The sequence below is a fragment of the Polyodon spathula genome, chromosome 45 (assembly GCF_017654505.1).
Source record: "Polyodon spathula isolate WHYD16114869_AA chromosome 45, ASM1765450v1, whole genome shotgun sequence".
Lineage (NCBI taxonomy): Eukaryota > Metazoa > Chordata > Actinopteri > Acipenseriformes > Polyodontidae > Polyodon > Polyodon spathula.
Genome location: NC_054578.1, coordinates 2,543,378 through 2,555,877, shown reverse-complemented (window position 1 = coordinate 2,555,877; position 12,500 = coordinate 2,543,378). Strand labels below are relative to the sequence as shown.

General features: G+C 43.9%; 2 protein-coding genes across 3 annotated transcripts in view; both read left to right on the top strand.

Moving 5' to 3' along the window:
- LOC121305919 (receptor-type tyrosine-protein phosphatase H-like) overlaps positions 1-12,500 on the top strand; it is a 364,307-nt gene that overhangs the window by 122,453 nt on the left and 229,354 nt on the right. The gene's annotated exons all lie outside the window — the stretch shown is intronic.
- The window catches only part of LOC121305928 (zinc finger protein 829-like), a 219,917-nt gene that overhangs the window by 29,557 nt on the left and 177,860 nt on the right, over positions 1-12,500 (top strand). The window contains exon 1 of one of the 2 annotated variants that reach the window (XM_041237597.1): positions 8,978-9,072. The exons of the other annotated variant lie outside the window; for it this stretch is intronic. Within the exon in view, the coding sequence (XP_041093531.1) occupies positions 9,012-9,072 (61 nt within the window). The 5' untranslated portion in view covers positions 8,978-9,011. Of the gene's footprint in view, positions 1-8,977; positions 9,073-12,500 lie in introns of those variants that run through there. 2 annotated transcript variants of the gene reach the window in all.

Here is a 12,500-nt window from a genome sequence, read left to right as displayed (position 1 = left end):
AAAGCGGTGCGGGAATGCATGAGCGCTGCAGATGCGGACAGTAACCAACCTCTCAGAAACATGAACCCCGACTGGAGTGAACAAGACTGCCGCAGGAACGGGAACCAGGGACTATTACAAGGTGAGAGGGATAATTTGATGGTATTGCTTGGTCAACTAACTCTTTAAATAGCTTCTTATTCATTTTTATTGGTGAGGGATTGGTTAAAATGTTCTCTTCTGACACTTTTAAACTGCATTATGAGCCGTTATAACTCAACTCTACTGTCCTGATAGTACACCAGTCTTATTAATTATCCAGGTTATAAGAAAGGACTGGTTATGTTTGTATAGTTCACCTAGCCTAATTGAGATATAAATGAGTGTTCTACAAACTATAAGACAGGACTAGTCTATATTGGTAAAACCAGTCTAATTCGGAGACTTAATTATATGGCAATACTTCTGGTAAAATTATGTTGTATAGTGTAAACTGTGGCTAGTAAATTAAATACATGTATAGTCCCATTGAGACTTTAACAAACCATATTAAAGAGGGTTTGGATAATGACTTGTGACCTTTGGTATCGACATACAGCAGCAAATTGGGTTTATATGTTTGACTTAACTGCTTGCCTGTAAATGTATGTTTAGACACAACACACTGCAACAATACTGGTGTTTTTTTAACCAGGGCAATACCTATATGTTTATTTGTCAAACACTGCGCTTTGTGCCTTTTTTGAGTTTGATGCTTTAGAGGAAAAACAAGCAAACAAAACACACCCTAAATCCTCCTAGGCGAGTTAACTAATCCATGTAGATTCCCTTTTTAATGTCAGTTGGCTAATTTGCTTACTGACCCAATCCAACCATTCACAATAATAAAGTTACAGAAACACAGATTCAAGTTCAGTGATTCAGTGACACAGTCTCTCTGTCAGGACTCTGCTCTAAACAGGTCTACACCCTCGCACAGCCTCGCAGGCTTGTTTATACAGACCTTTTATACCTAACACAGAAGGCAGATTAGAGTTGTAATAAATATTTATTAATATCACAAAAATATAAAACATGAAAATGTGGGTGGCGTAAAATGTTCTTTTTTTTTATTTCAAAAATTTACTTCCGCTTCAATGTGAGGAATTGGTCACCTCTCTACCCCATAGTTTAGAAGCAGTGTAGGTTTGAGTAAGGGTTCAACACCGCAGGCGTCCGTTTAAAAAAAAAAAAAAAAATAAATAAATAAAATAAAACCCCTCCTAAAATTGTTTCACTGGAATGACCCAAAGAGTTATCTGTAGGACAGTCTGAGGGGGTGGCTTTGTAGAGGAACCTGGCTAGTAAGTAAGAGTTATAATGTTGTACAATTGTCTTTCACACAGATCCCAAAGAGAGCCGTGCTGTACCTGAATCTGAAGCACAGGAGGGGCCAAAGACAGAAGCAGTTTACACACAAGAGGAGTCCTTTGACCAGGAGTGGTGTGCGAGTCTAAAGCAGGTTACAGAGCTGGCGTTTGTTAAAGATGAAGAGGTCCCTCGACAGGAATGTGTTCCTGTCAAAGAGGAGTTCATAGAGCAGGAATGTGTCCCCATCGCAGAGGAAGATCCTACTGAAATTAATGCCTGTGCACTTGAGGAGAACAACAGTCTGGGATCCAGCCTGTGTGATGATTGTCCACCTGAATGTGGACTGGGATTTAGAGGTAATTATACAAATTTGACGAATTTGAGTGTGGTGATGGTAAAAGGAGGCTGGTATTAACAGGAGTGATAGAGGGTTTGACTGTATTCTCATCAGAGTTCACTCTAGGAGTTGGGTATGGCTATGAGGAGAAGCTAATGTTTAAGAACACTGTACAATAACCTTTGTCACTCCTCTCTCTTTTTCTTTCTCTAGCTGCTAAAGGAACTATCACAGGAGAGACTAGTTTATCACAGGATAAACTCCGCCAGCGCTTTCACACAGGAGAGAAACCTCACCACTGCCCAGAGTGTGGGACGAGATTTGGTCGTTTATCACATCTTAAAATCCACCAGCGCATTCACAGAGGAGAGAAACCTTATCACTGCACCGAGTGTGAGAAAAGATTCAGTCGATTAGCAGACCTTAAAAGACACCACCGCATTCACACAGGAGAGAAGCCTTATCACTGCACCGAGTGTGGGAAGAGATTCAGCCGTTCATGGTACCTTAAAAGACACCAGTGCATTCACGCAGGAGCGAAACCCTACAACTGCACTGAGTGGGAAGAGATTCAGTCATTTATCGTACCTTAAGACACCAGCGCATTCACACAGGAGAGAAACCTCATCACGGCACAGAGCGTGGGAGGAGTTTCACATATTCAAGTTCCCTGAGAATCCACCAACGGACTTTTTCAGCCTGAAAAAAGAAAACAAGGACCAGGGGTCACAAATGGAGTTTAGAAAAGGGGCATTCAGAACAGAAAATAGGAGACACTTTTTTACACAGAGAATTGTGAGGGTCTGGAATCAACTCCCCAGTAATGTTGTTGAAGCTGACACCCTGGGATCCTTCAAGAAGCTGCTTGATGAGATTCTGGGATCAATAAGCTACTAACAACCAAACGAGCAAGATGGGCCGAATGGCCTCCTCTCGTTTGTAAACTTTCTTATGTTCTTATGTTCTTATGTTCTGCCGATTTCTTGTCTGTTTCAGACATTTCGTAGAGACTTTTTGGCCTGGACTCCTGCTGAGATTTTAAAGCTTCACAGAGTTTAATTGCCACCCAAGATCCTGTCTGATAAAGTAAACAGATGCGACGTTCAAACGCCAAAAGGAAATTCTCAAACCAAACCAATGCTGTAATCGCCACTGCTTAGAACAGTGATTCACCCACACTAAGCGATGGACGGTATAAACTCACACACAATAACCTGACATTCAAAACGCCCCTCAAAGGCCAGTACAGTAAACAAAACAAACACGTGTGTAGGCTGTAAAAATCTTTAAGACTAGCATCACACTAATAAAAATATATTAATATTTATTTATTTAGCAGATGCCTTTATCCAAGGCGACTTAACAGAGGCTATGGTGTGTGAACTATGCATCAGCTGTCACTTACAACAACGCCTCACCCGAAAGGAGATTAGGCGACTTGCTCAATGTCACGGTGAATGAGCCGGGGCCCTCCTGGTTACAAACCCTCTAACCACCAGACCACGCAGCCTATGAATAGAATAAAAAGAAAATCCAAAAAAAACGTACAGTAGAGGTAGGCTACATCAGAGCGTTTCCAGTAAAGAACTCCGATACGCATCTGGACAGTCTTTTTTTGCGAGTAAGGACGGCATTATATCGGCTCTATATCCAGATGCAGCCCCATAGCACACCACAGTGTTATTCCGAAAAAAAATCTCCAGTTATCCAGGAGAGCAATCGGAAATAGTATCTGGAGAAGGTATGAACATGACATCAGCACAAAACAAGCCAGGTTTATTCGCCTTGAAATCGTAAAAAGAAAAGAAAATTGACAGAACTGGGCGGTGCAAGCCATCGGGAGACACGTCAAAAAACCACACTGGATATTTCCACCAATGCATTCCATATATTTACCAACTAAATCATCACCATTTTCTGTCAGATATTTACGATTAAGACTGTCAGCTGTAGGTAGTGTTTTAACTGATACTGTCGCACAAAGTCTCCGATACACACCTCTGTAAACAAACTGGCTGTCCAGCAAAGAACAGACTCATTAACAGTCATTCTGCTCTCTTTTATTAAAGCATGTGTAAAAGCCGCAGAAATGGATTGCTTGTCTCTCAGTTCACTGTATTGATTTATGTTAACGTGTCGCTTATTTTTCAGTATGCTCTTGTATTGTCAGTGTGAACGTGCACCGCAATGCAGCAGCATCTAAACCCGCTGCCTCATCTAAACCACTTCTGCTTTTGTATATGTCAAAAGATTTGTTTTCTTTTGTAGATTTATCAACTGATTTACATTTTCTCCCCATTCATCATCCACTTAAAATTATTATATTTTTGTGTATTTCAATTTAGTTTTTGATCAAACTAGTAGTAACTACGCCCAGCAGTTGCCACAATAATCAGACTCTGATTGTCCAACAGAATCAGGTGATAATGTGTTTGTGAAGAGAGAACTTTAACCTTCCTTTTTTGGAAGTGATGATACTGGATTCTGATCCAAACTTCTTTATAGCCTCTGTTAAATGCTGAACACTATGGGAGGTCAAAAATAACAAAAATTAACTAACAAATGTGCACGCATTATATATTACAATGTGCAAGTGGCGTGTATTAAGCATATAAGTCAAATACTAAATACAGTACACCCTCGCTATAGCAACCCTGTTTGGGTCCAAAGCCTTTTGTTCGCTACAGTAAAAAAGCAACCCAAAACGAACAATATAAGCTGCTGGAGTGAGTCAAGTAAGTCACCTTGGATAAAGGCATTCGCTAAACTATTAATAATATTAGTACAGTTTTATTTTTTGATTTTCTTTATTATTACAGTTTGTCACTACTAGCACAAATTATTATTATTATTATTATTAATAATAATAATAGCAATGGGATTGTGACTAAAACTAGAATTACAAGTACAGTACCTATTTGTGGCTGCATCCAGTATCCTGGCCATATCCTATTCATTTAAGAACACAGTTCAACTTTCAAGCGAGTGCTGTCATTTCTGTATCCCTTGCCAACCCCCCCATGTTTTAAGTACAATGATTGATAGAAAATGAATTTCACTGCCCATGCTCTGCTTCATCACAATATGAGCAGATGTGTGCTGACAGTGAAATACGCACCACGTGACTCCATGTTCAAGTAACGACAAAAAGTTAAGATTGATTAAATCGACTAATTAACAGAAATGAGCACAGTCAGGACAGCACAGGATGCAAGACTGAGCACAGTCAGGACAGCACAAGGACGCAAGACTCAGTACAGTCAGGACAGCACAGGACGCAAGACTGAGCACAGTCAGGACAGCACAGGACGCAAGACTCAGTACAGTCAGGACAGCACAAGGACGCAAGACTCAGCACAGTCAGGACAGCACAAGGACACAAGACTCACTGACCTGTGCTGTCCTCAGGCCACAGAACACAGCAAATCCCATTGTAAACACTTCCAATTATATCACTGTGAAGAAGAAATATGTTTCTCACAGTCAGTCAGTTGTAACCTAAGAGCTATTCAAATAGACATTTATCATATTGAAAAACTTGTCTGTACATTTTCTTAGCAAGAAAGCATGTTTGAGGATATTACTTGTACATTTGGTCTTGCAAATATTAAAACCTGTTAGTCTGATCATAAAAGCAATCCAGTTTTCTGTGTACAATAGTTCCAGTGTAGACTATTTTAGAGAGAGAAATACTGTAAACTAGGTAATCAATAGTATTTTCATATAGTGACATGGCATTGCCACAAGCAGGTTCCAACAGGGGATAAATTATTGATGGGGAAGGTAAACAAACTGGACTGTCAATAGCTTTCTAGTGCAGTACAGTGAGATGCCAAACAAAAATGAATGCTCCCTAATATAGTGCCTCTTTCAATAAAGTACTTGGTTTCACTCGCCTCTCAGTGACGCTAGAAGGTGGCGTTTCCTCCTGCAGGATCCGCTCATTGGCCTGGTCGCACCCCAGCTCAGTCACTTCCTCCTTGATCTCAACAGTCCTGTCTGCAGAAACAACCCATCGAATAGGAAGCTCTGGGCTGACGTGAGCTGCCTCCATCTCAGAAACTTCCTCTGAGTGAGGCTGATCCGTTCTCACTGAAGAAAAGGAGACAGGATTGTTAGTTTGTCATTTCAGACTGCAGATAAAGAGCTTTTATTTGGATCCCCATATAACTCGCACTTTAGTAAACTATATAATGTATGAATCCAATATTATTTAAAGGCACACATCAAGCCGTATTTGAAATGTTCTTGATATGTACAGCATTTTTCTAATGCGATTCCCCCCTGTGGTTAATGCAACAGAACAACGAACTCACAAAAAGTCAGTTAACAGCCAGTACTTGCTAACTCGGAGGCTGTGATAAGAATCACTAACTCTTACACTTGCGTTGCCATGAATGAAACCATTCTGCTTTCATGCACGTTCAGGTAAAAGTGTAAAACAATAGGACATGCGCATTGTGAACGGTGTTAAGAATCTGAACCGCGCCGCTATTACACCCATTACAGCTGAACGCGCTGTGCAGGCAGCTCACCTGTGCAAGGGGAAAGAAAGCAGCCAAAAACAAACAGATAAATAACTATATATCTATACATCTATACATCTCACCGATTGCTAGGTAATACCTTCCATGCGGTCTCGTCCTCTACACTGCATACCTATGCTAGTTAGCAGTGCTGCGGATATTAAAGCAATTAAAAATCAAAAAAGTTTATTTGTGGTGTTCAGTTTCTGTTTTGCAGTGTTTATGTACTGTGCTGTAAAATCAAAGCGGGTTAAGTTTTGTTTACCTCTCCCTCTGCGGCCGACGTAAGTTGCTGTTTCTTTCAAATCTTGCGTTTCGTACACAAACCACTTTCTACCAAAACAATCACGCTGAAAAGCAAACAAATCGACCCTTTCTAAGAAAGACAGCATCATCCAAACACAATGACGCGGGACAGCAGCCTGCGGAATAACAAGAGAGAGAGAGATGAGAGAGAGGAGAGGAGAGAGATGAGAGAGAGAGAGGAGAGGGAGAGAGAGATGAGAGAGAGAGAGAGTGAGGAGCTGAGGGAGAGGAGAGGAGAGGGGCAGGGGAGGGGGAGGACGAGGACGAGTGAGACGGAAGAGGACTCATGCTAGAGGATGAGGGGCCCACGGTGAGGGGAGGAGGAGGAGAGGAGATCTCTCTACTTGGAGCGAGGAGAGGAGAGGGCCGAGGGGAGATTATTCCGCTGAGGAGAGGACGAGGAGAGGAGAGGAGAGAGCATGACCGAGAGAGGACGAGGCAGTCCGAGGATGAGGGGAGTGTGGTCCTCTCACGGGGCGAGGGGAGGAGAGTGACTGAGGGGAGGGGAGGGGAGGGGATAGGAGAGGACGCCAGGAGAGGAGAGAGATGACGAGGAGAGGAGAGGAGGAGGACCTCCGAGGAGAGAGGAGAGATGAGAGAGGAGAGGAGAGAGAGGGGAGGTGAGAGGAGAGAGATAGAGGAGAGGAGAGAGGAGAGAGAGGTGAGAGAGGAGAGAGGAGAGGAGAGATGAGAGAGCAGAAAGAGAAGAGATGAGAGAGAGGAGAGGAGAGGGGGGGGGGAGAGAGAGAGGAGAGAGAGAGAGCGGAGAGAGGAGTGAGAGAGGAGAGGAGAGGGGAGAGAGATGAGAGAGAGGAGAGGAGAGGTGGGGGAGGGAAGGAGAGGAGAGGGGGACTCTTCACTCTAGGAGAGGAGAGAAGGGGAGGGGAGGGGAGGAGAGGAGAGAGGGGAGGAGAGTGAAACAGAGGGAGAGGAGAGGGGAGGGGAGGGGAGGGGATGGGAAAGAGATGAAGAGGAGAGGAAGAGGGGACAGCGCAGGGGGGAGAGGAGAGGATGAAGGAGAGGAGAGGAGATGAGGGCGAGAAGGGGGGAGGGAGAGAGGATAGAAGAGGAGAGGGAGAGAGAGAGGACAGAGAGAGAGAGGAGAGGGAGGGAGAAGAGGGGGCGAGGGGAGGGGAAGGAGGGGCGAGAGCGAGGAGAGGGAGAGAGATGAGGATGAGGTAGGAGAGTTTGAGGAGGAGGGGTGGTGAAAGTGTATTTGAGCTTCTCTGAGGGGAGAAGGAGAGGAGAGGAGGAGGGGAGAAGGGGAGGAGTGGGGGGGAGGAGGGAGGGGAGCGAGGAGGGAGGGGAGAGGGGGAGAGGGCGGAGGGGAGGAGGGGAGGGGAGGGGGAGGAGAGAGAGAGAGAGAGACTGGAGACCTTTTCAGGGTCCAGGGAGGGAACAAGTGGAGAGGGACTCTGAGGGGATAAAAAACCAAAGCGGCTGAGAGGATGCACCGATTGCCAGGTTATAACCACCATAGGAGAGCTTCAGGCCACGGGGAATCGGAGCCCTCCCGGGGAGCGTAGGGGGGGGGGGGTGGGACTGGTGAGTGAGCCCCCCAGGAGAGTAGCGCCACTGGTGTACTAGAAAGGGAGAGGGAGAGGGAGGGGGAGGGGAGGGGAGGAGAGAAGAGGAGAGGAGAGAGGAAAGAGGAGAGAGAGAGAGAGAGGAGAGGAGAGGGGAGGGGAGGGAGCAGAACAAGTCCAAACTGGAGCCATTTCAGGTCCAGCCCAGTGCGGGCTTGCTAATAAAACCCAGCGCTCCTGCACCCAGGTTCACAACCTCTTCCTCTCAGCACGATCCCGCCCTTGCGTAGGACTGGGGGCGGCCAGCCAATCGGTGTCGCAAGCTGGGTTCCTGCAGCCAATAATACGCGACGGTTCCAGCAGGGCACGCCTACTCGCAGTGACGCTGCCATTTCGTTATGGAAACCGCTGGCTTTGTTTATGTTGTGGAGGGAGGCTGCTGCTGATTTTAAAGCATTTTCAATCTCTGCTGTTTAAAAATATTCCCCAATGATTGATGCATTTAATGTTTGTTTATTACCTGCATCGAGTTTTGAAACAAACAACCCCCTTTTTTGTTTTATTTAGGAACTGAGACAGTGGAGCGCGAAAGTTACACCTCGTCCAAGTAAAACGACTTTGTTGTTTGTTTTCTTTCTTTATCACACCAGAAAAAAAAGTACCAATTTTATATTAATGTTAATTATTTAGTAAAATAAAAGAAAAGTGAATCCGGCGAGGATGGACGTCAGCGTGTCCGTTTCGCTCTTGCAAGACGAGCTCGGCTCTGCCAACGAGCACGCAGTGAAAGCGGCTGTAGACACCGTCTTGTGGGAAATCACAAGAGTTGTGGGCAGTAAATTGAACGAGTTTCAGATTGCAATGGCTGGGAAGGAGAAAGAGAATGAAAGGCTGAAGCTGAGATTGGAAATATCAGAGAGCGAGTTGAAAGCGGTGCGGGAATGCATGAGCGCTGCAGATGCGGACAGTAACCAACCTCTCAGAAACATGAACCCCGACTGGAGTGAACAAGACTGCCGCAGGAACGGGATCCAGGGACTATTACAAGGTGAGAGGGATATTTTTGATGGTGTTGCTTGGTCAACTAACTCTTTAAATAACTTAGTCGATTTTATTGGTGAGGTCTTAGTTCGAATTTCTCGTCAGGCACTTTCAAAGTGCTTATTATGACTGCTGTTAATAACTCCAGAGTACTGTTCAAATAGTACACTTGTTTTTTTAATACAAATTTTATAGTTTCGAATTTCTCGTCAGTGCACTGTTCAACTTAAGTGTCCAAATTATGGATGCTTTTCAAGATACCATAGTTACTGCTCAAAAATTTGTACACCTTTTTCTAGTTAATATACATAGTGGTGCTTTTACTTACTAAATCCACCCACCCAGATCTCTATTTAAGATGTATAGGTTTCTAATATGTGAAGGACTACATTATCCATCGTAATTTAAGAAAACATCAATTTAAGGGAGCAGCAACAAATTTATTCCACACCAGGAATTTAAAAAAAAAATAAAACATTAAAATTGTATGATTTCCTGACTTAGGAATATAACAGCCTCTAGGTTTACGCTGTTGTGGTCGTACAAAAACGGACACAACAAAATTGTTTGTAGATTTACCAAACTTGAGCTTTTTTTTGTTTGGTTTCCACGAACTGTATACTAGTGAAAGATGGCGCTCATGTGTGCACTACACAACGGGGGGGACAACCCCCCATGTTTCCCTACGGGCATTTCACCATCTTCCTGTTTTGCAAACAACAGGCAGGCCACGTCAAACAAGCAACTCCCACGGGGCAATCAAGGGGGAAAAAAACATGTTTAACCCCAAGGGCTAACCACCAACAACCCCCAGGCCACTGAACGGTTTGCTTGGCTGTGCTAGCACTGAACTGTTAAGATGCTTGGCATGTCGAAAAATACGGGAGTCTGATCAGCAATTATGATCTGTCCAAGCTGGTATGGTTTGTGGAGATGCTGAAATTGTAAGGGCTGTTTTTTTGATCTGGGTTTCGATTGGGGAAAATCGCTACTGGAAATTGGAATAATGGGGAAATGTCTCTGGACTTCCTCAGGGGGCGGACGCTGGGTTTTGGCTTTTCTAGGCAAGTACCCAGTTCACGTTTTGAGTGAGTGTATTGGGGGGGGGGGGCAGGGGAACGCCTTTGGTGGTTCTTGGACTAGGGCAGTTCAGTCAACGTTGACAGGTGTGTACTTCATGGGCCAGTCAACTCTTTTTGTTGACTTTTATACATGAAGACTCTTGGAATTCAGTAACGCTTGGTTTGTGTTTTCTCGGCAGTCAGTCACGTTGCTTTGCGTATTCGGGCAGTCATCTTTGTCTTTTCTCGGCAGTCAGTCATGTTGCTGTTTGTGTACTTGGGTAGTCACATCTTTTGTTGGCGGTTTTAATACACATGCATCACTATACTGTACTCAAATTTAAGATGCAGGCTGTTTTTTAGAACACAAACACAAGGCTGTTGTTGGAATCAACACACTGTAGCAATACTTCTGTATTTTTAAACAGTGTTTATTTGTCAAAGTCACTTTGTGCCTTAGGTTTGATACTTTAAGGAAAAGCAAACAAACAAAACCCTAACTCCTTCTAGAAGTGCTGACTAAACTATATATGTTCTAACTGTCAGTTGGCTAATCAGCTTGCTGACAAGATCCAAACATTCACAGTAATAAAGTTACAGAAACACAGATTCAAGTTCAGTGATTCAGTGATACAGTCTCTTTGTCAGGACTCTGCTGTAAACAGGTCTTCACCCTCGCACAACCTCACAGGCTTGTTTACTCTGGGCTTTTATACCGACCTTCTCCCGGTAAATTACACACAGCTGTCTCAGGTTAGCTGAGGGGTACTTCTAAGTGTCATATAGGGTACACAGGACAACTCGGAAACGCAAAAAATTAAAGTAAAAGAAAATAACTATCTTTAATTTATTTTAATGGACTTGTACATTATCTCTAAACCACTGTGCAAAAACATTAGATATTTCTTTAGCAGGTCAAAGGTTACAACCTGGCTACCGGTGTTTCAAATTTGTCATCCAGTAATACATTATACATGATTTCAATTGGGCAGATTTTGTCAGAGTATTTAAGCCATGGGGTACAGACTGGCTTACGCGGGGCCCAATATAAATGTGCTTCCCTCTATAACTGTTCCATATACTTAGGGCTTGAAATTCTAGCTCCCTTTTACATGTTAATTAGTAGTTGTTAAGCTGTCTTTGCATTGTAATGTCTTTTCATTTGTAATTTTCGAGCACCCACATCTACAAATTTTAAAGACTGGGAAGGATGGATAAGCAGGGAGTTTCTCACAAATCTTACGTAGGAACTGTGACATGATTTATTTTTATGCTGGAAAGAAAAATGTCGGACAAAACTAATGAGACTCTGCTGATGTAGATATCTGTGTAGATATCCCAGGGTATGAGTGTTAATGTCCCTGGTGTTGATGGCTGAAGTGTAATGCTGGCTCCATGCCGCACATGGGATAAACGGAGGGACAGTGTAGGCTTTGTTGTTCCCGACAGTCATGCTGGCTCCAGGGATCAACCACAGTGCAGCCTCCCTAGCACATCAGCATGACAACCGTCTGGACTGAGCTCAGTAGGGTACTTCTCTTGGGTCTTCAAGTGGGCACCTTCAATCTTTGGTGTTTCATCGACTAGCCCATGACGTCTAAGACAGTGATTCAGGCGTCCTGGCATCACCCCCCTCCTTCCCTGTGGCAGAGTGGTTGCAGTGCACAGGTGTAGTGACGTCACAGACCAGGAAGAAGCAAAACAAAACAAAGAATGGTGGGGCAAAACTGTAACGCTACGGCGCTCAGTGAAAATAATTGTTTTGGTTTGGTCAAAGTTGTTTTGTTTTCCGTAACGTTTTTAAAAGAGGCGGTGTTGGCCAAACAAACAAACAATGTTGTTTTGTGGTTCATGCAACGACCCAAAATCGCGTAGCTGCATGTCGTTTTAACAAAATGAAGTCAAATTTTATGCAGGAAAGGGGGGAGGGGGGTGTTTCACAGACTTACATCTCTGCTCTGACACTCTCCTCTAATGAGCTTGGAGTGGGTCTTTATATACTGTGGCTGGAGCCTTAATTAACTATTAGACAATTACCTTATTAAGGCTCCAGCCACATTCCCACAAGCTTTACAGGTGTGAGGATTCAACCCCATCCACACCAGCTACACTTTATAAGACCAGCTTTTTCGCCGGTCTCAAATAGTAAACAAAGACTGACGGCTTTCGTCCGTCCTCTCAGCTAAGCCCAGCTTACTTACCTTCCTTTACCTCTTTTTTTTTTTTTATTCTACTATCTTGGGAGGGGTGGTTGTAGAAAAGCTCTCAACCAGAGCCAGTTGCTGCTCCTCTCTGTTGCTTCAGATAAGTTCTTCACTATGTGTCGCAACTCTTAACCACTGAATCAGATGTCTCTGAGAAACCAGGTTGTGGA